This window comes from Salvelinus namaycush, chromosome 4, assembly GCF_016432855.1.
Source record: "Salvelinus namaycush isolate Seneca chromosome 4, SaNama_1.0, whole genome shotgun sequence".
Taxonomy (NCBI): Eukaryota; Metazoa; Chordata; class Actinopteri; order Salmoniformes; family Salmonidae; genus Salvelinus; species Salvelinus namaycush.
The window spans coordinates 53123399-53151397 of NC_052310.1; the positions used below are offsets into that span (position 1 = coordinate 53123399).

The window sequence follows — 27999 nt, forward strand, 5'->3', positions numbered from 1 at the left end:
AAGTTTACTAGACTATCTATGTTATGTATGTGATTATCTTCCATATTTTATATATCATGACTCTATACCATGGGTCATCAGCCAGTTTTTTGTGAGTCAGGGGATTTTTTTAATGACGTGTTCAAACAACATATCCAGTGACAAACTCTCTTTCTAATCCCAGTGTGTTGATGTGTGTTGATGTGGTTCCTACAGTAACAGCTGTCATTTTCAAACTTCCACTGCCCACTCATCTGTTTTCTGAATAGTAATTTATATATACAGTACCAGTCAAAAGTTAGGACACACCTACTCATTCAAGGGTTTTTCTTTATTTTAATTATGAAATAGCACATATCGAATCACGTAGTAACCAAAAAAGTGTTAACAAATCAAATATATTTTAGATTTTAGTTTCTTCAAATAGCCACCCTTTGCCTTGATGACAGCTTTGCACACTCTTGGTATTCTCTCAACCAGCTTCACCTGGAATTCTTTTCCAACAGTCTTGAAGGAGTTCCCACATATGCTGAGCACTTGTTGGCTGCTTTTCCTTCACTCTGCGGTCCAACTCATCCTAAACTATCTCAATTGGGTTGAGGTCGGGTGATTGTGGAGGCCAGATCATCTGATGCAGTAATCCATCTCTCTCCTTCTTGGAAATAGCCCTTACACAGCCTGGAGGTGTGTTGGGTCATTGTTCTGTTGAAAAATAAATTATAGTCCCACTTAGCTCAAACCAGATGGGATGGCGTATCGCTGCAAAATGCTGTGGTAGCCATGCTGGTTAAGTGTGCCTTGAATTCTAAATAAATCACAGTGTCACCAGAAAAGCACCCCCACACAATCACGGCCTCTGACCGCAAGGCACTACAGAGGGTAGTGCGTACGACCCAGTACATCACGGGCTAAGCCCCCTGCCATCCAGGACCTCTACGCGGTGTCAGAGGAAGGCCCTAAAAATTGTCTTAGACCCCAGCCACCCCAGTTATAGACTGTTCTCTCTACTATCGCATGGCAAGCGGTACCGGAGTGCCAAGTCTAGGACAAAAAGGCTTCTCAACAGTTTTTACCCCCAAGCCAGAATCAAATGGCTACCCGGACTATTTGCATTGTGTGCCCCCAAAGATAGACAGTCAGGGAGTATTGAAAATTCCCCAAATGATGGATTAAGGACAATCTTTTGCAAATTTTGGTTGTGAGGATAAATCAGTGCGGCCCTCCGGACCTTGTAGAAGACCGAATGCTGCCCCTGGGCAAAATGAGTTTGGCACCCCTGCTTTAGCTTACTTAAGTGAAATCAGTTTAGACTGTAATGGCACTCTTATCTGTGATGTTGAACACTGTTTTAGGACAACACTGAATAATCATATTTACTTTCATAAAGTTAAGACCAACACAAATTCTACAGGTCACATTCTTTAGATTCAACCATTCAGAGCAACCTTCCACCCAACTGAATAATATACTCTACAAATCTTGCCATTAGCCCGATGCAATAAAATATATATAGGTTCAAGAACAAGAATGTTAATCTAATCCAATTAAATCCAGCCCAACCACACACACCTTGTCTTCCTCCATGCTAGGAAGATGAACAGTGAAGCAAAAGTAGATTTAGCAACCTGTTAAAATTCAACACCCCCATCTCTCCAAGAGACTAAAAAGGCTTAGGACTGACTTCTGAATTTAAAGTTTTTGTAAATTGAACCAAGGAGAGTTACTATAGCAACACTGCTGCCAATGGCCTTTGACTTGAGTCTCTTAGCAGATTTGACAAAAGGGTAGTACTCACTTGGTTCAGATGAGAATGTATTCACACTGCTTACAGCTAGAGTAGCTACAAATTGAAATAGGCCACATGTGAGATGAATCCAAAAGTGTGACAGGCGCAGACGGAAAAATACTATTGGGATTTCATTAGTATTCAATGATGTGCTGAAGGAAGTTAGTTTGACAGGCACCTCATTTAGGATGCCACCCTTTCCATTTTGTCCATGATGGTATGGCACAATGAAACACTCCACCCTATATCTGAGGAGACCCACTAACTTGTATTTGCTCATTGGTTAGAGTGCCTTGGTTCAGCCTTTGCCTAAGATACACAATACACATCTGGTTATTTGACTTGTGGTAGAAAACAAACACAAGTAGCCATTCTTAGGCCAGATAGGCAGGTGTTTTCTCCTCATTTCCCCAACAATTCTCAATTTCTCCTGAGGCTTTCTCTTACACAGCCCATCACTGTAATACCATTTTCAAAACAAACTACAAGCACCAGTTGAATGAGTAACAAGAAACAAGTTCATGTTTTCTGCTCTGACAACGAAGAACTCCAATTAAAAGATTGTAGCAAATGAATGTTAAATTGTAGTTCTAGAAATGAGACAAATATATACAAACATTGCTATCTACAGTATATCAAATTGAGCTTTTTAAAATTGGATAAACAGTCTTTCTTGCCAGAAAGTGACTGTGGGAAGAGACTAGACTAGGGCTCTCCAACCCTGTTCCTTGAGAGCCGTCCTATAGGTTCACTCCAACCCTCATCTATCACACATGATTCTAACAATTAGCTGGTTGATAAACTGAATGCTGTTAGTTACAACTTGGGTTGGAGCGAAAAAACCTACAGGAGGGTAGCTCTCCAGGAACAGGGTTGGAGTTAAAACCTACAGGAGGGTAGCTTTCCAGGAACAGGGTTGGAGTTAAAACCTACAGGAGGGTAGCTCTCCAGGAACAGGGTTGGAGAGCCCTGGACTAGACAAGTACTGCCATTCAGAGGAACAAAACACATTTTGGGGAACATTTGAAAGGAAACGTGTAATTCTCTGCAGGCTCCCAACAGTAGTTTGATATGGATTCATTCAGAATCATTCAGTTAAGAAGTTTGTGGAACTGCAACCTGATTTACCATCCATTGATTACACGGACCCCTACACACTGGTTATACCAATGCTTAGAAGTGTATTCTAGTTCTATTGCCCAAAAACAGTAATTTCTCCCTTTTTATGGGCATTTATCTGGTCTCTGGACTAAATGGAGAAGTCAGAGGAAAATTTTTGAAAAGTGGAAGGAAAGGGAAACAACATAATGCTCCCACAAACCTGATTGTTCATTGACTAGAAAGTGCCTTCAGAAACTATTCACACCCTTGACTTGTTTCACATTTTGCTGTGTTACAAGTTGGGACTAAAATGTATTTAATTGTAATTTTTTGTAAATTATCTACACAAAATACTCTGTAATGTCAAAATGGAAGAAAAATTATAATATTTCTATTCCGTATCTTTATAATATATATCTTTTTTAAGTCCTAGTCCTTGCCGATGACAAGCATACTCATAACATGATGCAGCCAACACGCTTGAAAATAAGAAGAGCGGTACTCAGTGACTCAGAGTTTAAATGTTTTATTTTATTTTATTTAATATATAAAACATACAATCTACTTGCAGTGATGCCACTCAATATATACATCACATTAGTCATCTAACAGTGTCCCATCCAGAGCGACCCACAGATGCAATCAGAGTCAACAATGCAAAAAACAAAGGACAGCAAAAATCATAACAGCAAGGTCAACTGAATATGTTTGAGTGCATTTGTGGCACTATTTACATGTGTATATGTGTGTCCGTGTATGTGCACGTGTTTGCATTTGAATGAGTGTGTGTGTATATGCATGTGTACAAACACCTGCACGGCATCAGCCTCAGGCAAACAGGCATTAACTGTAACAATACTGCCCCTCAGTGTCATTCAAACATACTTTTGTTTTGTTTTATTTTTACTTTTATCTTTGACTGTCATTCTATCCCCTGCCCAGCAACTCCACTCCCACTTGACTCCAATTCCACATCCCAACCCTCAGCCCATCCCACCCATCTCTGCTGGCCACCCTCTTCGGATTTCTACGCACCACATATCTTTCAACTATGCTGTGATGTTTAACATACAATTTGAATCTAATTTAATAGAATCCACACATTGCAAGTTAAAGATAAATATTTTCACTAAGAGTATTAGTATATTAGTAATTGACTGACCCGGTCTCTCCAGATCTCCCAACAATACTATTTCTACAGTTAATTTTAGATCAATGTTATTCATTTTCAGCCATTCCTGAACCTGAGACCAGAAACAGGCTGAGGGCAATACCAAAACAAATGGTCTATTAATTCTGTATCCTCACAACAAAATCTGCAGAGCTGCGATGATTGTATGCCACAAATATTCAATATTCAATATTCATTTTGTTGGTGGCAAGAATTCTGTACAATAATTTTAGCTGAAAAGCACGAAATCTTGTGTCGTTTTATATATCAACTCCTACCATGGAATTGGTTCATCAAAAATCTCCTCCCAACTATTTCGCAATCTGTATGGCACAGCTGTCAACATGTGTTGTGTTGAATTTACCCCAAATATAACCCTTTCTATTCATTTCTATCAAGTTAAAAAACAAATTGCCACATTTTTTGCAGTTTTACTTTAGTTCCTTATTGCAAACAGGATGCATGTTTTGGAATATTTTTTATTCTGTACAGGCTTCCTTCGTTTCACTGTCATTTAGGCTACTATTGTGGAGTAACTACAATGTTGTTGATTCATCCTCAGTTTTCTCCTATCACAGCCATTAAACTCTGTAACTGTTTTAAAGTCTTCGTTGGCCTCTTGGTGAAATCCCTGAGCGGTTTCCTTCCTCTCCAGCAACTGAGTTAGGAAGGACGCCTGTATCTTTGTAGTGACTGGGTGTATTGATACACCATCCAAAGTGTATTTAATAACTTCCCCATGCTCAAAGGGATATTCAATGTCCGCTTCTTTCATTTTTACCCATCTACCAATAGGTTACCTTATTTGCGAGGCATTGGAAAACCTCCCTGGTCTTTGTGGTTGAATCTGTTTTTTAAATTCACTGCTCAACTGAGGGACCTTACAATTATCTGTGTGTGTGTGTGTGGGGAACAGAGATGAGGTAGTCATTCAAAAATCATGTTAAACACTTATTGCACACGAGTGAGTCCATGCAACTTATTAAGCACATTTTGACTCACAAATGTATTTAGGCTTGCCATAACAAAGGGGTTGAACACTTGTTGACTCAAGATATTTCAGCTTTCATTTTTTATTAATTTGTAAACATTTCTAAAAACATAATTCCACCGACATTATGGGGTATTGTTTAGGCCAGTGACACAACATCTCAATTGAATCAATGTTAAATTCAGGCTCTAACACAACAAAAAGCGTTAAAAAGTCAAGGGTTGTGAATACTTTCTGAAGGCACTGTACGTCAAGGTAGAAGACATAATATAATGGGTGTTTTAGAGTCCAATATTGAGTCCCATAATCAAAGATCACTCCAGTGAATACCAATGAGATACACAATTAATACATTCCAGGGAGTTGAATACATACAGTAGCTGCCGAATAAATTGTCACCCTTGCACTTTTCCTAAATAATTCCCTATTTCTTCTCAAATAAATGACATTTAAATAAAACTTTGTCACCACACCTTGTTATTGGATTTTCAACATTGCAAAACCAAATTTATTTTTGCTAACTTAAGTTTCAAAATAATTTAGAAAATAAAGACAAATGGCATGGACAAAATTATTGGCACCCTGGAGCCAGTACTTGGTTGCACCGCCTTTGGCAAAGATAACTGCCAACAAATGCTTATTGTAGCCATCAATGAGCTTGTTGCACCTTTCTACTGGCAATTTGGCTCAATCTTCAGTTTTTGGACGCTGGGTTGAACATTGGACTCAAACACCTGATAATCTGCTGATTTCATGATGCCATGCGCACTTTCAAGGCCCCCAGTACCAGAGGCAGCAAAGCAAACCCACAGCATTATCAAACCACCCTCATCTTTAATTGTGTTCTTTTCATTGAATGCTTAATTTGGTAGTCAATAAACACAGCACTGATCTGTATTGCCAAAGAGCTTTAATTTTGTTTCATTTGTCCACAGAACATCTTCCACAGGATTAAGGCTTGTTGAGATGGGTTTTTGAGAAATGAAATCAGGCTATCTTGTGTTTCCTTCAGCAGTTTAGTCTTCCTATTTTTACCTATGACCAAATGAAGCATACAAAGAAAATAACACCCTCCCTACAAACAAACATGGGGGAGGTTTGATAATGCTGTGGGGTGCTTTGCTGTCTCTGGTACTGGGGGACTTGAATGTGTGCAAGACACAGTATCATGAAATCAGCAGATTACCAATGTTCGACCCAGGGTCCAAAAACATACTCTGTTGAAGGTTGTGGGTCTTCCAGAAGGACAACGGCCATAAACACACATCAACAACACCATGGAATGGTTAAGAAGAAACAATGGACTGTTTTAGAGTGGCCAGCGAAGAGATGAGGTCTGAATCACATCCATAACCTATGGCGAGAGCTGAAAACAGCAGTTGGTGGAGGGCACCCCTCAAACATAAAAGAATTAGAACAGTTTTCTGCTGAAGATTGAGCCAAATTGCCAGTAGAAAGGTGCAGCAAGCTCATTGATGGCTACAATAAGCATTTGTTGGCAGTTATTAAAAGTTATTTTAAATGTAAAATTATTTGAGAAGAAATAGGGAGAAAAAGTCCAAGGGTGACAATATTTTGGGCCACAACCGTAAGAGTGAGTAATGGAGCAAAAGAGACCCTGTCTACCCAACAACAAAAGGAAAGTGGAAACTAATTTACTTATGCATGTACTGTACTATTTATGTGAGTTTAAAGCCTAATTCGAACAGGGCCCAAAGCCAACTTCAAATGGTAGTGGATATTACAATGTTTAATGCAGTAAAAGTCCAGCTGTAAAGAGGGGAACAAAGCAATGTGGAGGAAATTGAGAGTCAAATTGGTACTGTACCTGTGTGTCTTCATGAACTCATCACCTCTAATCATGTCATCATCATCATCATTTTCATTTCAAAATCATTACCTGTCCATCTCAGATTGGTTCTTGAATACTACAAAATCAACCTTCTGATTTGAGTGTAAACAACTCCTGTTCCGTGTTGCTCCATCCTTTCATCAGCAAAGGATCAGCTCTGATCAGTGGCTGGGATTCTGATTGGTCGCTCCCTGCTTGATGCTGACCCCTGACCCCCCCTCCTCTCTCCATCAGGCGGTGGAGAAGGTGAAGCGGGTGACGTGGAGGTACTGCTCCCCTGGTCTCAGCAGAGCATCGGGGAACGAGGCCTGTTCATAAACATAGGGTCACAACGTCAAGGTCCCACCTGAAGGACAGGACACAGGAGGGTCACATTGAAGACAGAAGCAAGGTTTCTGTCTGTGTCGTCTTTTGGGAGACTCATTGGCAGGCTAAAACTGGTTGCTAGGTGCATGCAACTGTAGAATTGGTTGCTAGGAGTGAATATGGAGGAGGTCTTTCTGTTGGCCCAAAGTGTCACATGACAGACAGCTACATTGAGTCAGTATCTCAATGTGAGGTTCAATGGATGTGGTGAACGAACAAACACCCCACTGGGCACAGACCTCAATTCAACGTCTATTCCACATTGGTTCAACCAGTGTGTGCCCAGTGAGACACAAACAAACGTACACCCGCACACATGGTGTTTCCCATCACATGGACATGGTCAGGTTTAAGGAACTGGAGAAGAAGTATCTGAACAGAAAAAGGGAACTGAGGTTAAAACATGGACTGGCTGACATTGTTTAGTCTGAAAAAGACAAGAGGCAGAGTTCAGTTCAAACCTCTCTATGTGAGGGTGTGGGTGTGTGTGTGTGGCTACCACTCTCTCCTCATCTCCTGTTTCGACTCACCCTGCACCCTGTCTTCCCATCCACACTCTCCTTTCCTCCCCCTCACCCTGTTTGCTCCAACTGCAGTGTTCTCTGGCTCCCGTATGTGCAGCGGTTTGATACTGTATGTATGTATGCAAATGGAAGTGCTTCTCAATCTGTCATTTGCCTGTGCACTTTGTTCTTGAGCTCAATCCAATGCAAATGGCCGTATCTCTGCATGGGTCTCTGCCTCTCCTACAGTACAGAAGAGCAGGAGCAGGGGCCAGACCTGGCGCTAGCGAACTCTGAATGTGACCCACGTAGCGGCAGGCAACTCAAATGGCTGTAATTATCGGACAGCCCACCCAACAGCAGCTGTTAAAATCTCAAGCTGACAGCACTTTTGCACTGTTTTCACTGTAGCTGTATCCAATCTACCAAGACGGCAATATTTTAAGGGTACTGTACTGTACACAAGTCCTCAACTGGCAGCTTCATTAAAATTACCCGCAAAACACCAGTCTCAACGTCAACAGTGAAGAGGTGACTCTAGGATGCTGGACTTCGAGGCAGAGTTCCTCTGTCCAGTGTCTGTGTTCTTTTGCCCATCTTAATCTTTTATTATTATTATTATTATTTTTATTGGCCAGTCTGAGATTTGGCTTTTTCTTTGCAACTCTGTCTAGAAGGCTAGCATCCCGGAGTCGCCTCTTCACTGTTGACATTGAGACTGGTGTTTTGCAGGTACTATTTAATGAAGCTGCCAGTTGAGGACTTGTGAGGCGTCTGTTTCTCAAACTAGACACTCTAATGTACTTGTCCTCTTGCTCAGTTGTGCACCGGGGCCTCCCACTCTTCTTTCTATTCTGGTTAGTTAGAGCCAGTTTGCTCTGTTCTGTGAAGGGAGTAGTACACAGTGTTATAAGAGATCTTCAGTTTCTTGGCAATTTCTCGCATGGTAATAGCCTTCATTTCTCAGAACAAAAATAGACTGACGAGTTTCAGAAGAAAGTACTTTGTTTCTGGCCATTTCGAGCCTGTAATCGAACCCACAAATGCTGATGCTCCAGATACTCAACTAGTCTAAAGGCCAGTTTTTTTGCTTCTTTAATCAGAACAACAGTTTTCAGCTGTGCTAACATAATTGTCAAAGGGTTGCTGATAATGGGCCTCTGTACGCCTATGTAGATATTCCATGAAAAATCCATAGTTTCCAACTACAATAGTCATTTACAACATTAACAATGTCTACACTGTATTTCTGATCAATTTGATGTTATTTTAATGGACAAAAAATTGCTTTTCTTTAAAAAACAAGGACATTTCTAAGTGACAAACTTTTGAACGGTAGTGTATGTATTTAGGGATGTGTGTGTGTGCGTGCCTTCATGAGTGCTTGTGATTCCCTCTGTTTAAGCTAGCCTTGTTAGCCAGGTTTCAAACACTCTTCTTGCCTATATGCAAATACCCACATACAGTACATAAACACTTGGAACCACAGAAATGGGGCTCATAGACCTGTACAGTTCAAATCAAATGTTATTGGTCACATACACGTGTTTAGCACTCATGAAGGCACGGCAAGTGGTACTGGAGCGCCAAGTCTAGGTCCAAGAGGCTTCTAAACAGCGTCTACCCCCAAGCCATAAGACTCCTGAACATCTAATCAAATGGCTACCCAGACTACTTGCATTGTTGGTTAAGGGCTTGTAAGTAAGCATATCACTGTAAGATCTACACCTGTTGTATTTGGCGCATGTGACAAATAACATTTGATTTGTTATTGTGGGTGTAGCGAAATGCTTGTGTTTCTAGTTCCGACAGTGCAGTAATATCTAACAAGTAATATCTAACAATTTCACAACAAATACCTAATACACACACATCTAAGTAAAGGAATGGAATTAAGAATATCTAAATATATGGATGAGCAATGTCAGAGCGGCATAGACTAAGATACAGTACATAGTATAGAATACAGTTGTACTGGTCCTTCTTCCTGCTCATATTTAATTCACTCTACTGACACTGTAGGCAAGAAGAGAAGCTGTGAAACTAATCTCCACAAGGCTAGCACAGCAAGAGGAATGGAGGAACAGGATTTATGGAAATCAACCTCATGCAGCCTTCTCCTACTTAAAAGGCCAGTCTTCCAGCCCAGAATTCAATTTCTCAGGGTTTGATATGGATGGATGGAAAGACAAAGAGAGCCTAGAGAGAAAGATGGATAGAGGTGAGGCAATAACGTGCAGGGCAGACGAGAAAGAAGAACAGAGAGAGAGGGAGAAACAGTGATGGAGAGAGAAAGAGAGAGATGGGGAGGAGAGAGAAGAGACAGTCCAGGCGAGAGAATGAGTTACAGTGAGGACAGGAGAGAGGAGTATACAGTGCTCAGTAAATCTTTCATGGTCTCCATAGCAGGCACTCCCGTTATACGCTGATGCTGTGATTACTCAAGCAACAATTACTGCCATAAATCTGCTGGCAGCACAGGGGGCCAGCAGAAAGAGAGGGGCGGAGTGCATTATAACTACAGAGGAGGATTGGACAGCCTTCACATTTTGCTGCCTTAAAATGAAATCTAATAAGGTATTACATTATATTTTTTGTCCTATAGATTTACACAAACCTACTCCACAAGTGAAAGAAAGTTAGAGAACATTACCTAAATTAATAAAATAAATGAAGATATCTTAATTGCGTATGTCTTGATGTCTTCACACCCCAGAGTTAATACTTGGTGGAAGCACCTTTGGGAGCCATTACAGCTGTGAATCATTTTGAATCAGATTCTACCAACTTTGCACAACTCTTAGCTAGGGCTGTGGCGGGCATGAAATTGTCAGACGATGATTGTCAAGCAAATAACTGTCGGCCTCACGGTAATTGACCGCTAATTAACATAAACACATTTAGCATCTCCTGGCTTCCACACATTAGAGTTAAGAGAATGCCAAGAGTGTGCAAAGCTGTCAAGGCAAAGGGTGGCTACTTTGAAGAATCTAAAATATATTTTGATTTGTTTAACACTTTTTTGGTTACTACATGATTCCATATGTGTTATTTCATAGTTTTGATGCCTTCACTATTATTCTACAATCTAGAAAATAGTAAAAATAAAGAAAAACCATTGAATGAGTAGGTGTCCAAACTTTTGACTGGTACTGTATATTCCTGACTTAAATCTGCTTAAAACAAATGAAAGACAAGCTTTGCATATTGCTGTCCATCAATGATTCCCAAGCAAATTTACTGAGCTTGAGCAATTTAAAAAAAATTGCATTCAGAAAGTATTCATACCCCTTTGACTTATTCCACATTTTGTTGTGTTACAAAATGGACTTAATATATGTTTTTCTCACCCGTCTTCACACAATACCCCAATGAAAACATGTTTAGACATTTTTGCAAATCTATTTAAAATTAAATACAGAAATATCTAATTTACATAAGCATTCACACCCCTGAGTCAATACTTTGTATTGACACTTTTTGTAGAGATTATAGCTGTGAGTATTTCTGGGTAAGTCTCTAAGAGCCTTCCACACGGATTGTGCAACATTTGCCTATTATTCACTTCAAAATTCTAAAATTCTTCTGTCAAATTGGTTGTTGATCATTGCTAGACAACCATTTTCAGGTCTTTCCATAGATTTTCATGTAGATTTAAGTAAAAACTGTAACTTGGCCACTCAGGAACATTCACGGTCTTCTTGGTAATCAACTCCAGTGTTGATTTGGACATGTATTTTAGGTTATTGCCCTGCTGAAAAATAAATTCATCTCCCAGTGTCTGATGGAAGGCAGACTGAACCAGGTTTTCCTTACTTTAGTGCCTTGTTGCAAACAGGATGCACATTTTGGAATGTTTTTATTCTGTACAAGCTTCCTTCTTTTCACTCTGTCAATTAGGTTAGTAATGTGGAGTAACTACAATGTTGTTGATCCATCCTCAGTTTTCTCCTATCACAGCCAATAAACTCTGTAACTGTTTTAAAGTCACCATTGGCCTCATGGTGAAATCCCTGAGTGGTTTCCTTCCTCTCCAGCAACCGAGTTAGGAAGGACGTCTGTATCTTTGTAGTAACTGGGTGTATTGATACACCATCCAAAGTCTAATGAATAACTTCACCATGCTCAAATGGATATTCAATGTCTGCTTTTTTTTAACCCATCTACCAGCAGAATACCACCCTGTATCCCACTGCTGGCTTGCTTCTGAAGCTAAGCAGGGTTGTGGTGGTTGGTCCCTGGATGGGAGACCAGACGCTATCTAGCCCTCATATGATCACCTAATCATCCCCAGCTTACAATTGGCTCAGTCATCCCCCTACTCCCCAGGTCGTTAATGTGAATGTCTTCTCAAAACCTCCCTGGTCTTTGTGGCTGAATCTGTGTTTGAAATTCACTGCTTGACTGAGGGACCTTACAGATAATTGTATGTGTGGGGTACAGAGGTGAGGTAGTTAAGCCAGCAGCATATCCCACTGTTGGCTTGCTTCTGAAGCTAAGCAGGGTTTGTCCTGGTCAGTCCCTGGATGGAAGACCAGATGCTTCTGGAAGTGGTGTTGGAGGGCCAGTAGGAGGCACTCTTTCCTGTGGTCTAAAATAAAATGCCCCAGGGCAGTGAGTGGGGACACTGCCCTGTGTAGGGTGGGATGTTAAACGGGTGTCCTGACTCTCTGAGGTCATTAAAGATCCCATGGCACTTATCGTAAGAGTAGGGGTGTTAACCCTGGCTGAATTCTCAAGCTGTCCTTCAGACGTCACCTAATCATCCCCAGCTTACAATTGGCTTGTTCATCCTCCTCTCCCCTGTAACTATTCCCCAGATTGTTGCTGAGAATGTGTTCTCAGTCAACTTACCTAATAATTCAAAAATCATGTGAAACACTTATTGCACAAAGAGTGAGTTCATGTGACTTTTTAAGCACATTTTTGCCCTAACAAAGGGGTTGAATACTTGTTGACTGAAGATACTTCAGCTTTTCCATTTTAATTAATTTGTACAAATTTCAAAAAACATCATTACACTTCAACATTATGGGATATTGTGTGTAGGGCAGTGACAAAAAAAAGCTCAATTTAATCCATTTTAAATTCAGGCTTTAACACAACAAAATGTGGAAAAAGTCAAGGGGTATGAATACTTTCTGAAGGCACTGTATGTTGCCCAACAGTTGTGCAAGGTTGGTAGAATCTGATTCAAAATGTTTCACAGCTGTAATGGCTGCCAAATGTGCTTCCACCAAGTATTAACTCTGAGTTGTAAACACATATGCAATCAATACATCTTTCACTTTGAAAATGTGAACTAGGTTGTGTAGATTGCTAAAAACAAATTACTGTGCAAGGGGTTTGTTGACTTTCACTAGCGACTGTATGCTGTCTATATGGGCAGTATACACCGAGTATATCAAACATTAGGAACGCCTTCCCTCACAACAGCTTTAATTCGTCGGGGTATGGACTCTACAAGGTGTCGAAAGCGTTCCACAGGGATGCTGGCCGATGATTCCAATGCTTCCAACAGTTGTGTCAAGTTGGCTGGATGGCCTTTGGGTGGTGAACTATTCTTGATACACATAGGAAACTGTTGAGTGTGAAAAACCCAGCAGCATTGCAGTTCTTGACACAAACCGGTGCGCCTGGCACCTACTACCATACCTGGTTCAAAGGCACTTCAATATTTTATCTTGCCTATTCACCCTCTGAATGGCACACACACAATCCATGTCTCAAGGCTTAAAAATCCTTCTTTAACCCAACAACTCCCCTTCATCTACACTGATTGAAGTGGATTTAACAAGTGACATCCATAAGGGATCATAGCTTTCACCTGGTCAGTCTATGTCATGGAAAGAGCAGGTGTTTTTAATGTTTTGTATAATCAGTGTATATGATTTGCTGCTTTCTGCAGCACACAAACAACACAACCTCATCAGATTTAAAGGTATATCAATAACAAATGTCTGGTTCTTTAAAATGCATGATTACAGGGGCCAAAGTGTACATGTACAGAGCAAGGGCAAATGTTTCAATAATAATTCCATGAAGTCCATGAGGCAGTCTCATCTCTCTATACTGTATTTCCAACCTATGTGTAAAACTGTACTAGTGAACTGCTGGTCAGCTCAGCCATGCAGGAGTGTAACTCTAGCCAAGGGCAGCCAGCTCACTGATAAGCTGATGGTGCCCAATGAATCAAGAGCACAAGAAGTCAAAGCACTCTATTACATTGCATGCTACAGGGGTTAGGGGCTCTGGCGACAAGGAGAAAACTCAATACTAGGGCTGTCCCCGACTTTAAAAAAAATCTTGTCGACCGGGAGTCATCCAGTTCTTTCGACCAATCGATTGGTCAAAATGTTTAAACGTATTTTTCCATATATAGGCAGACACACCCGGTGTTTGATTAAAATCAACTACATATGCGCTGAGTTTGTCTGATGCTTTAATAAGCACACGGTTTTATCAAATAATTAAAGACACACAAATGACTCAAGAATGAGCCCAACGGTCACACCGTGTTAAAAAAAATAATAGCGAGTCTGCTCTAACGGGAAAAAATTGTCAGGCCTTTATTATAGCATATCAAATATTAAAAACAGCCAAATCTGTGACATTGCTTTATCGAACATTTTGTCATTGCATGAGGCTTGGTCCTCACGGAATCACTAGGCTATTAAACAAACACTCAAACAGGTAACAGAAGCAGGATCTGTCTTATTTCTATAGATATACATGGATGATTTATAAAGCCAGGCACATTTAACAGTAAGTCTATTGATTATAGACCTAATTAAATTGGGGTTACCTCTCTCCTCAATTTTCTTAGACAATTAGGCTAAGGCAAGGGCTGTTTCCTCGTCTCTGCTGCTGCTGCCTCCACCACATTGTTCTCAATCCTAATGTGCTGACTTTTTATAAAATAATATTCAATTTATTAGTGTTGAACAATTATTTTTACATATTATAACCATATATAATTTCAGTATCACGTCTTAGAGCGATAGACTGTGCCATCCCCGTGGCCACCGCAATGGACTAGTCCACTGAGACAGGCGCGAATCAGACAGGTGTCTTGTGCACCATAAAAATGTAAAAATAATATAGATATATATATTTTTAAATGCGACTGCTCGACTAAAAAAAATCTTGGTCGACCTACAGCCTACCGACCAAACAATCGACCAGTCGACTAAATGGGGTCAGCCCTTACTCAATACTCAGGAAAAGTACTTGTTGTTACAATACTTTCTGTCAGCAAGGCTTATAGGGAGGGCCTTCCAATGATAGACATGAATATACTTGTGGACACTGAGTTAAATGCCTATCGATGTACAGTATAGGGTATGTAATACCACAGTTATCTAATAATTATTTGATGACAATGTCCACATTCTGAGGATCAATTTGAAGAGGAAAAGTGAAGGAGGAATAACGATATACACCCTTAATTGAAAACCGAGACAGTCACACACGCGCATGCACACACTTTCCACCCGTTCTCCATTCCCCCTCTCCTTCCATCTGTAAAGTGGCCTCTTCCCCTCCCATACACTTTCCACCCGTTCTCCATTCCCCCTCTCCTTCCATCTGTAAAGTGGCCTCTTCCCCTCCCACACACTTTCCACCCGTTCTCCATTCCCCCTCTCCTTCCATCTGTAAAGTGGCCTCTTCCCCTCCCACACACTTTCCACCCGTTCTCCGTTCCCCCTCTCCTTCCATCTGTAAAGTGGCCTCTTCCCCTCCCACACACTTTCCACCCGTTCTCCGTTCCCCCTCTCCTTCCATCTGTAAAGTGGCCTCTTCCCCTCCCACACACTTTCCACCCGTTCTCCGTTCCCCCTCTCCTTCCATCTGTAAAGTGGCCTCTTCCCCTCCCACACACTTTCCACCCGTTCTCCGTTCCCCTTCCATCTGTAAAGTGGCCTCTTCCCCTCCCACACACTTTCCACCCGTTCTCCATTCCCCCTCTCCTTCCATCTGTAAAGTGGCCTCTTCCCCTCCCACACACTTTCCACCCGTTCTCCGTTCCCCCTCTCCTTCCATCTGTAAAGTGGCCTCTTCCCCTCCCACACACTTTCCACCCGTTCTCCGTTCCCCCTCTCCTTCCATCTGTAAAGTGGCCTCTTCCCCTCCCACACACTTTCCACCCGTTCTCCGTTCCCCCTCTCCTTCCATCTGTAAAGTGGCCTCTTCCCCTCCCACACACTTTCCACCCGTTCTCCGTTCCCCCTCTCCTTCCATCTGTAAAGTGGCCTCTTCCCCTCCCACACACTTTCCACCCGTTCTCCGTTCCCCCTCTCCTTCCATCTGTAAAGTGGCCTCTACCCTCCCACACACTTCTGACCACAATCGATTTCCCATGATTACAAACTGTGCTCTTACAAAATCTCCATCAACTCACGGAACCTGTCCTCTGCACTTACACAACCTTCCTAAACTCCTTTACATCAACATTATATGCACCACGCCCTTGAATCTCCTCTATACACCAACTACAATCTCTACATTATGCTTTTACTGCCTATACACCAACTACAATCTCTACATTATGCTTTTACTGCCTATACACCAACTACAATCTCTACATTATGCTTTTACTGCCTATACACCAACTACAATCTCTACATTATGCTTTTACTGCCTATACACCAACTACAATCTCTACATTATGCTTTTACTGCCTATACACCAACTACAATCTCTACATTATGCTTTTACTGCCTATACACCAACTACAATCTCTACATTATGCTTTTACTGCCTATACACCAACTACAATCTCTACATTATGCTTTTACTGCCTATACACCAACTACAATCTCTACATTACGCTTTTACTGCCTATACACCAACTACAATCTCTACATTACGCTTTTACTGCCTATACACCAACTACAATCTCTACATTACGCTTTTACTGCCTATACACCAACTACAATCTCTACATTACGCTTTTACTGCCTATACACCAACTACAATCTCTACATTACGCTTTTACTGCCTATACACCAACTACAATCTCTACATTACGCTTTTACTGCCTATACACCAACTACAATCTCTACATTACGCTTTTACTGCCTATACACCAACTACAATCTCTACATTATGCTTTTACTGCCTATACACCAACTACAATCTCTACATTATGCTTTTACTGCCTATATACCAACTACAATCTCTACATTATGCTTTTACTGCCTATACACCAACTACAATCTCTACATTACGCTTTTACTGCCTATACACCAACTACAATCTCTACATTACGCTTTTACTGCCTATACACCAACTACAATCTCTACATTACGCTTTTACTGCCTATACACCAACTACAATCTCTACATTACGCTTTTACTGCCTATACACCAACTACAATCTCTACATTATGCTTTTACTGCCTATACACCAACTACAATCTCTACATTATGCTTTTACTGCCTATACACCAACTACAATCTCTACATTATGCTTTTACTGCCTATACACCAACTACAATCTCTACATTACGCTTTTACTGCCTATACACCAACTACAATCTCTACATTATGCTTTTACTGCCTATACACCAACTACAATCTCTACATTATGCTTTTACTGCCTATACACCAACTACAATCTCTACATTATGCTTTTACTGCCTATACACCAACTACAATCTCTACATTATGCTTTTACTGCCTATACACCAACTACAATCTCTACATTATGCTTTTACTGCCTATACACCAACTACAATCTCTACATTATGCTTTTACTGCCTATACACCAACTACAATCTCTACATTATGCTTTTACTGCCTATACACCAACTACAATCTAGTCACGCCATTCGAGCCGTGAAACGTTTCTGCTCTCATGTATAACAACTTCTAACTGTACCTGACTGCCATTGCCTTTAGGTTCCGCTTTACACGGAACCCAAACCGGCTGCGCGCGTGCGACATCGTGCATAAATGTATTTTGTCCCCCTACACCAAACGCGATTACTACACGCAGGTTAAAATATCAAAACAAACTCTGAACCAATGACATTAATCTGGGGACAGGTCGAAAAGCATTCAACATTTATGGCAATTTAGCTAGTTAGCTTGCACATGCTAGCTAATTTGTCGTCTTTAGCTAGCTAATTTGTTCTGGGATCGAGTTGTTATTTTACCTGAAATGCACAAGGTCCTCTACTCCGCCAATTAATCCACACATAAAACGGTCAACCGAATCGTTTCTAGTCATCTCTCCTCCTTCCAGGCTTTTTCTTCTCTTGACTTTATATTGCGATTGGCAACTTTCATAAATTAGGTGCATTACCGCCACTGACCTTGTTCGTCTTTCAGTCACCCACGTGTGTATAACCAGTGAGGAGATGGCACGTGGGTACCTGCTTCTATAAACCAATGAGGAGATGGGAGAGGCAGGACTTGCAGCGTGATCTGCGTCAGAAATAGAACTGATTTCTATTTTAGCCCTTGGCAACGCAGACGCTCGTTGGCGCGCGCGAGCAGTGTGGTCAGCCTGTTAGACTTCAACTCATCCGTTACAGCTCATCAAAGCATTACACATAATTACAAAACAAGTGGGGATGATTCAACATATGAAGGTCTGTTGATCAGTATAAGCCCTGTTGATTTTACTTTCATGAAAAAAATCTGTATGTAACTAAACTGCTGGGCATTTTGCAATGTTAGATACAAAGATAATCTAATGAACTTCTAGGCTTAATTTTTCAGTAGCAGTGTCATTTATCATTTAGTTAATGGACACATCATTAATGTCGTACCTTAACAGTAGTTATTCAAAAAATACTAGAGTGATGAATTAATAAGTCAAGTCTTATTAGAGATAATGGGCTGTGAGGAGAAGGCTCAGGAACAATTAAAATGTGCGTGCGTGCATGTGTGTGTCTTAGCAGCCTGCCTTGCAGTGATTAAAATACATGTCGACCCACCAGACTGCCCATCATAAATAGGAGAACAGTACTGACAGTGTGTAATGTTCCTTGTCAATACAAAGTCTACAGCGGCAGTAGTTAAGCCAATAGGCCATTTGCAAACCACGACTGTGGCTAAACATCAACTTTCATTCTGCAAGTATTTCCATAGTTGATCTCTATGGTTGCAGCCTACACAGACTACTGTTATTGAATCATGGCCAAGGTAGCTGGCTCTTGCTCTCCGCTCTACCGCTGATCTACTCCATGCATTAGTGAAGGACTACCTTAAAGGACAGCGTACCTGGTTGACAGCGTCAGGCCAGTTCTGTGTCTCCAGGCAGAAGGCACTGTGTTTAGGATAAGAGGCCCCACCCTTTCCTTTAAAAGAGCCATCCAAGAAGTTGGCTGTGTAGAACTGGACGCCGGGCTGAGTGGTGCTGACCTCCATAACACACCCACTCGCTGGGTGAAATACCCTAAAAAGAGAGAGGGAGTGCAGAGGTGAGGGTAGGGTAGGAGAGAGACAGTCACTCGGTTATCCAAGGTTGTAGCTCGGGCACTGTGCAGTGTTCATGCATTTTCTATGCTCTGCAAGAGCACAACTGATGCTTTATCAAGAAACAGCAAGACTGACTGTACAGCCCAACATAGTTTGGCCTCACCTTGCACACATGCGCTCTGTCCAAGCATCTCCAGGTGATGACAGGCAGAAGTTGTGGTCGAACCCAGGCCCAGGCACTTCTTTCAGCCGTGGGCCAATCAGAACTGGCCTCCGAAGGTCAAAGGGTGTGTGCTCCACTGGTCTGACCTCGCCTGTAGACAGAACAGGGATAGAGCTGGGTATGACAGTTTTGACATGAATAGGGCTGAGGACCTGGACACATCACCTAAATTAACTGGCAAACATCCAACGCCAATAGGCCTTCAAATTCATTAGCTAGAGACAGAAAATGAACTGAGAAAGACACGCATCACTATTGAAACAGTGAGGATATTTGATTATGTCAAACAATCTAAAATAAACCAACATTAAGCTCTCTATTCCTCTGAATGTATTCTCCCTTTTCTTTAGGAAATACTCTCTGTTAATCAATGGTATGTTACGAAGGTGACTTTGGGAGGTGGTATGAAGGACAAACAGCCTCTTTCTCCTTGACAGCATACTAATGTCAGATCACATTCTCGGTCTTATTAAACGCTGAGCAACTCAAAGGCTTCTCAGAGAGCCTTCCCGCCCCCAAACCACCTCCTCGTTGATCCCCTTGCAATTTCACAGGCCAAAAATATCGCCATGACGAAAGGCTATCAATCAGATCGGCTTCCTCATTTATCCAGGGTCTCAACAGGAACTGAGACAGAAAATTAAACTAGTGACATGATACAGAGGGCCTTTCACATGCACAACAAAAAACTATCCAAACAGACAACATAGAGAAGAAACAAATACAACCACAAAGATGACTTAATTAAGTGAATAAAAAAATAAAAAAATAAAGTGAAGGCTCCTCAAGGTTCTATCAAGTGGCAAACTGGTTTGTGGGATCTAGTCTGGATCAGTGAGTTGTAAACTGGTTTAGAGTGTTTAGGGGCTGTTGGTATAACGCTTGATGTTCTGGTATGGTAAGAAGCATCTTAGTATGGACTAGAGGGCAGCAGGTGCATTCGTTTGGGGGGTGGGGGTGGAAGGGATAATGGATTCTAGATTAGTGTCTGGTTTTCCATTCCGATTTCGATTCATTTTTATGTTTTTCCAAGGACAAAATCGCTCATTTCCTCTCTCGGTCTGGAGGTATCAGTCTAGGTCCACCTCTGACCACCTGACCTCTAACCCCTGGGCCATTCAAAATGAAAAATACACAGGTGCTCCAACAGGCTCTTACTCTCAATTTCAAACAAACAAACAGAGGCATCAGCTGGACCAAGCAGAACATGTCTCTAGAATCTCCATGGACAAACATTTACTTTAAATCCCAAAGCCCAATTTACTGCGGCTCCAAAACCGACTCTAAAAATAAACAGTCATTAACTATTCTGTCTGCACCATTAGGCCGTCCCACGGGGCGGACTGGTAATTGAACTGTAATGAATGTGTTTATTTAAAGGTCTGCGAGAGCTTGGATAGGTTAATCTGGAGTACGTTAATGATTATTCTAAAACTCAACAGTGTTAGACCTCTGTCTAGTAGCGACAGTCTTTCATCTTTAGGAGAGGAGAAATAGAGAGAGAGTGGAAAAGGAGACTGACATTGATAAAGACAGACAGAGTCGGTAGAGAGAGATAGATGACTCCTGTATTTAGGAGAAGAAGAACTGGCTGTCAGTCACTCTGCTATAATGGGCATTTATCCCTCCTACAAACAAAAAAAAAACTATGATTCACCATCCAGTCCTCCATACCTGTGGTATTACCATTCAAATGAGCCTGGCAACATTAACCAATAGGCCATAGGCCTAACCAACTTATATTCTATCCGTTCCTAGAGAAAAGATGACTGCTCTGTGCAAATCATTCACATTTTCATTGCGGACTGTTTTTGTGTAATTTAGGCACTCTAGGAAAAGATGGAAAATCATTATTTCACACAACATTTTAGGCAGTGCTGTGGTCCCTCCACCCATGTGGGTGAAACATATCCGTTTCTCTGTGGCGTAACGTCACGCAGACATTGCTAATGGAGCGACGCTTGGACTCCCTACTAAATTATTACTGAGTCGTGCTGCTCTCCCCAGCTGCTCTCGCTCTGCTGATTAAGCCTGATGGAAGATTACAGCCTGAGTCCCATCAATCCACTTCCATTATGTTGCACTGTGTCAAGTCTTTGACATCCAGTTAACAATCTATAGTCTTATTCAGGCAGTCTAGTATTGTCTAGCCTCATGCTGTGCCCTAAATGTTATACTAAAGTCAGAGAGAGTGAGAGAGAGAAAGATTACATTTTGGCTGAAATTGCTTTCTGCTATATAATCAATTCGGTCAACTGATAAAGTAGGGGGTTCTTATCAGTGTGTGTTGATGCAGAATTTTAAGGCCTTAACCTAAATCTTTCCCAACGGTTGTTTAACCATTTTTTTCTTCTTCTACAGATGATAATTTGTAGAGAGAGAAACAGTGCGAGGGTCCTGGAGCACACTCAACCTGAAGACTGAAGGGAAACGTCTGCTATCTGATGCATCTGACTCGAACATGCATCAGTCAGAGTCATATTTCTGCGTTTGGAGAAGACTTGTTATCACAAATTTGCTCTCCTAGAACAGAGGCCCACAGGTTGTGTCTGTCAGTAAGACAATACAACCACAGCTTCCTGACAGCTCAGTGTGTCTGTCTGCAGGGTCACACACACAGGTCAACACCTCATCCTCATTATACACCTCAACAGGGTAGGGGACGTGATGCACACAGAGTAAAGGCTAACTTGACTAGTGCAAACATTATCTCTTTAATACAAAGTTATTCCAATTAAAAATCATTCAGCTGAGTCATGTTGTGTATGTCTGACCTGCTCACTTCTGAGAGGTTGGGGTTAGGATAGAGCAGGTAATATTCTATCCATGTAATTATTCTGTCTGGTATTTTACTCCTGGAGCTTTTGAGACTATTCTATAAAAATCCTTTTTTTTTCTTGTGATAAAAATATAATTTATTTAAAAGAAAAGTGTATTTTTCTCTCTTACCAGTGGGGATCATGACGTCATCTACAGGCAGATATGTTGGAGCGTTGATGGACACTTCATGGTCGTATATGTCAGCTGAGCCCTGCAAGCAAGCAAGCGCCCACACACACACACACACACACACACACACACACACACACACACACACACACACACACACACACACACACACACACACACACACACACACACACACACACCTTGTTACCATGCTGATGGATGCTATTAAACAAAGCTCAGTTAGGGTTACACTAAAAAGCACCTCAATCTCAGCCATGCACGCTTCTGAGGCACTGTCACTCTCTTGAAACACTTTCATTCAATAACCCCATTACCATTCTGTTGACAGCAGAAGAGACAAGGAGATACTGAGTAGGAGGTGCGTATATGTATTCCACAACATAATGCCTGTGGGCAGTCAATAACCAATCACACTGCAATCCCACGATGACGTCTGATATGAAATACTGACACAGAATAACACAGTCAACAATATAGAAATAGTCTGCTTTTCTCTGCCACCAAGGAGCCTTACCAGTGATTGGCTGGTTCTATCCATACATTTAACATGATTTCACTGCATAATTGTCTGACAGAGGACAGCTCCTCCTCATTGTCCTACCTGTCCAGCCAGGTTGAAGTAGGAGTGGTTGGTGAGGTTAATGGGGGTGGTTCTAGTGGAGCGGGCCTGGTACTGGATGCTCAGTGTGTCCCCCTCCAGGGTGTAGGTGACAGAGGCCTGCACCTCCCCGGGGTAATTCTGGTCTCCGTCTGGGCTGGTGAGGGTGAGCCGCACCCCGCCCTCCACACCCTCACTTCCCCATATCACCTGGAACACAGCACAGCACAGGGGCAAATCAATAAATCAATTACATTTGAGTCCTTTAGCAGACGCTCTTATCCGGAGCGACTTACAGGAGCAATTTGGGTTAACTGCCAAAAAAGTGATTCCCCAGTTCTGCCTCAAATCCATGAGCTAATCCTGTATGAACTAGAGCTGAATTCAAATCTTACAAACAATGGAACACCTTTGTTATCATCTCCCAGCATTATTGTGTTTGACCTTAATCCACCGTCTAAATGTTCTGAAAGTGTTCTGATCCTCCATGGCCCACACTGCAGCTGAATGTTATAATAGGCACTTTCAGTTACTAGAGAGAGGAAGGGAACGAGAGGAAGGGAGGGACAGAGACACAGACACAGAGAGGAGAGAAAGGGTGCGATGGGAGATAGACAGCTAGAGGGAGAGAAAGAAAGATAAGAGACAGCGGTAGAGGGGTATAAAGGGAGGGGGTGGGGGGGGGGAGATGTCAGCGACAGAGTAGGGCGAAATTGGTCATAGGAGGAACCTGTCAATAGGGAGCCTGAAGCGCAAGGACATGATGTACTAACAACAAGCTAAAAATGAGGTAGCATGCATCTGCAAGGCTCTGATACATCTCCTGGAGCTAATCTCTCTCCAGCCTTCCTTCTACCCCCCACCCCCCTCCCACACTTTCTGCATGCCCACTCTCTCTTGCTTTCTTTCTGTACCACAGCAATTCTTCCACCTCTCTCTCAGTGGAGTGCACCGTCAAATCTCCCCAGCAGCGCTTATAAAAATAAGTATTCGCTCCACTGACAGCAGCCAATGTCAAACACTGCCTGCAGTTAATGCGTAGCCCCTTTGATTGACAGCTGGCTCTGACCCTCTGTAGCTTACTCTCAGCTTTAAATAGGAATGTCATCAAGACTTAAAGTATGATGCAATCTTCTGTTTGCCGCTCCTTTTATAATCCATCAGTTTGTCATCTCCATCATGGTGCTACCAGTGCTACCTGCTATTTACAACTAGCAGCCCTTCACGGTGATAGGGGATGAGTCATGGTGTGATCTGGAGGACACCTGTGGCTTGGCTAAAAGAACAAGTGGCCTCTGCATCTGTCTGTAAACAAATCTTTCCACTCTAATTGAGAATGCGACAGTTGCTAAGTGACTACAGTCAGGCCTGGTTGCCATCTCTCTTCAGCTATTACATTCCACTACTTGCCACTCCATAACAGAAGCCCACCATGTCATTGTCGTTTCTATCTACTACAGATGTGAATGAGATCAATCTGTGGTCCAAGACAAGCGTGCGAATTGAATGGTGACATGGATTTGTAACCAGAGGACTTCTAGCTGAGTTTAAAGTGTGGGCTCAGGATTTTGGGCTCATGAGTAATCAACTTGACCTGAAGAAACATCAGGCACTATGGGGTCTATGGGTGTATGAATAAAAAAAGCCTGGATGAGACATGATATGAATAATTCATGATGTTATCGCTTGTATCCTTGGTGATCGGAACAGGAATAACGACAATTTGAATTTATATCATGCAATTGCAGTGTTCTTGGCGCCGCATGGATAATAGAGTCCGACCCCCGAGGTGAAAATGGTATGATGAATATGACTGATCTATTACAACTCAGTCTGAGCTCTGGTTTATCAAATATCACTGCTCTTCCCTGGATAAAACAAAATATATTCTTTTAAAACTTGTTGAAAGAAAACTAGGACTGCTTTTGACTTTAACAATATTTCTGTTGTTATACCACATTTCCACACTTCTGATATAATCTCCCAGGGAGACGTAATCAAAGAGAATAATCTGTATGTGAATATTCGCAGCAGACTTCAAAGGCGCTAATGTTTGATCAAATCTGGGAAAGATGGAGCTGAATCTGCTAAAAGAGTATCCACAGACATCTCACCAGCCAGATGGAACTATAGAAAGGCTGTTGTGTCTGTCCTCTCTCTAGCCGGAGAGTGCAGGGGCTTAGATAGCTTTCTCTTTATGGAGCAGTTAGCAGAGACTATAGCCGAGTGCTATTTCCGGGGGCCATTAGCAGAGTTTATAATGCCTATAATTGATTCAGTTGTAATGACGCAGTAGTGAACACTGAGGCCTACGGTTGGATGGTAACGGTGTTTTGTGCAGCACAGCTTAAAGTGGATCCATCCATGGCTTCCATACAGGGCTGATTAAAAGGCATGTAGTGTGACCGACGGGGGAGAACACTCACTGACCACAGAGAAAAACACAGGAAGCATTTATGTCTAGTAGATTATTGAACTCATTCATATATGTTTTATTTAAAAAAGGTTGATTCTACTGCTGCAATAAGGCATTTACAGTCGTTGCCTTTGGGTTCTTTATTCCTGTGTATTCTCCTGAAGTCACAGTGCAGCGCCGAGATATGAGGAAAATCAAGGTAATCATTTAGAATGGACTGCACCTCCTACACACTGCAGAAGACAGATTATACCCAGGTCCTCTAAAGAAAGGTTAAGAAAATGTCTCCTGCCCACAGTCATTCAGGCTTTTAACAGCACCAGGTTGCTGTCATCATGACACAAATTACATTGATTACGCACTACCTAGGCACTTCAATTGCTCTTTTGCACACTAGTCCAGCACAGTACTTTTTAAACGTATTTTCATTTGGGGGTAATCAAGAATGATCTCAACTCATCTGTGTAAGAGAGTTGTCAATACAGTAGGCATGTTGACGTCTACACTACGGTACTTAAATAGTGTTAGTGAATCCTGTCTTTTAATATGCGAGTGCAGTCCATCGAGATACTTCTACTTCCATTTTTATGCTGCAGTCTGTGTGTTTCCATGGTTCTGTTGGTTGTTTTTACCTTGCTGAAGCCCCTCAGTCCTCCATGGAGGGAGTTAGGTCCATTATTGATGGCCAGTTGATAATCCTTCCCATCGACCACAAATCTGCCCTTGGCGATCCTATTGGCTACCCGGCCGACAACAGCACCAAAGTACTTGGGGTTGGCCAGATAGCCTGCAATAAAACAGTTGAGCCGTGTCATTGTTTCTCATTCAAGAGTCACACAGATATCGCACATAAAACAGCACATTGGCACAGTGTTTACCATGCGCATCACATAAAACACTCTAGAGACTTTAATATTTGTAATAAAACTCTTAGCAATAATCGGCACAAGCTTCACTCTCTCTCTCGATTGGTGCAGGCTCTTTGCTTTTAGTTGTCATATCATTTCATCATCCTGTTATCAATTCTTCCCACCTTTCAGTTTTGATGCAACCATCCATTTTTTATTTTCAGAGGCTGACTTCTGTGTGTCTCCTGCTGACTTCAATATGTCAGAGACACACTCACATTAGTACTTTAAAACTAATTTCATAAGTCATCACGAGATCAGTAGGTCAAAGGTCTGATTATGCCCCCCCTCCCAGTTCAGAGACTGCATGTCAAACAATTTACCCCTATTGAGCATAGCTAACATGTCAAACACCGACCTGGTATCAGAGCATTTTGTACTATTCTGTACGTAAATCCGAAACATTCCTTTAGTTTGTGGATGTCCATCACCCATTTCATATGATATGTTATGAATTACAATTTGTATTATATGTTAAGAATTAGCCAAATGTACAATATGTTATGAATTCTAGCTCGGTCACTAGGTAGCTAACGTTAGCTAGCTGGCTAACATTAGCTAGACTAGGGGTTAGGGTTAAGTTTAGGAGTTAGGTTAAAGGGTTAGGGGGTAGCTAAAAGCGTTAAGGTTAAGGTTAGGGGAACGGTTAGCTAAAAGGGTTAAGGTTAGGGGAAGGGTTAGCAAACATGCTAAGTAGTTGCAAAGTATCAAGTAGTTGAAAAGTTGCTAATTAGCTAAAATTGTCCTTGATAAGATTTGAATTCGCAACCTTTGGCTTGCTATATGTATTAAGTAGCTTAGGAGTTAGGTTAAGTTTAGATGAAGGTTTAGCTAACATGCTAAGTAATTGTAAAGTAGATAAAAAGTAGTTGAAAAGTTGCTAAAATATCCTTGATGAGATTTGAACTGGGCGGTCGTTGCTAGACGTTCGCTTTATACACCCACCCGTCCACCCTTGTTTTTGTATTAAGTAACCATCTGTCCTATGTAACCATACCAAACATAACAAATCATTAAATTGAGTGTCACGGATTTACATGTACTATGTTACGTCTAGTCTATGAGACCAGGCTGTGAACACTGGACACTTCCAGTTATTGCGCTAACATTAGTTAGCCATTGGCTCGCGAAACTACCTCTAACTTCCTTCATACTGGACACAGACACATACAAATGGTATCCACGATTTCATCTAACTCTGGGGAAGTAGATAAAGGAATCATTGGCAAAATCCCGAAGTATCCCTTTAAGTCCCTTAGCTAAGCATGGAGGAATTTAAGATCAGCACTTACCCTCAAGATCATCATAACCCAGAACGATGTCATTGACCTCTCCATTCTTGCCTTTACACTTGATGGCTGTTATGATGCACCCTAGTGTTATGATTTCCACTGTGATGTTGGACGATTTCAGGATCCATTTCTGTACATGTCCTTCTCCCGGTACCTCACCGAATTCCTCCATTAGTACCAGTGCCATGTTGCCTCAACGTCAGACTTATCTTTGACACGATTTCACACTTTGATCATATGAACTTGCACACGGAAATGGTTAATTGTCGTCAATGGGCAATAAAGAAACAATAGGCTAGTAACATTCTCACGCCACAATAAACTTTATTGCAAGTTCCAAATGAAAACACGTGCGTAAACTACAACACAAACCATGGACTTTGCAATACAATGTACAAATGTTCAATGTTTATG

At 41.6% G+C, this 27999-nt stretch overlaps 1 protein-coding gene across 2 annotated transcripts; it reads right to left on the bottom strand.

Annotated features, from left to right (window-relative positions):
- Window positions 1–639: 639 nt before the first annotated feature.
- Window positions 640–27977, bottom strand: galm (galactose mutarotase). Of its 2 annotated transcripts, none has more exons than XM_038991991.1 (7): window positions 27586–27977; window positions 26018–26172; window positions 22973–23179; window positions 22351–22432; window positions 19342–19492; window positions 18981–19155; window positions 640–681 (listed from the first exon to the last, which is right to left on the bottom strand). In XM_038991991.1, the coding sequence occupies exons 1-7, from the start codon at window positions 27770–27772 to the stop codon at window positions 649–651; spliced, it is 990 nt and encodes a 329-aa protein (XP_038847919.1). In that variant the 5' UTR covers window positions 27773–27977; the 3' UTR covers window positions 640–648. The 2 variants fall into 2 exon arrangements, with proteins under 2 accessions (XP_038847919.1, XP_038847918.1); XM_038991990.1 differs by lacking the exon at window positions 640–681 and adding an exon at window positions 5177–7188 and having other exon boundaries at window positions 27586–27976.
- Window positions 27978–27999: the final 22 nt, after the last annotated feature.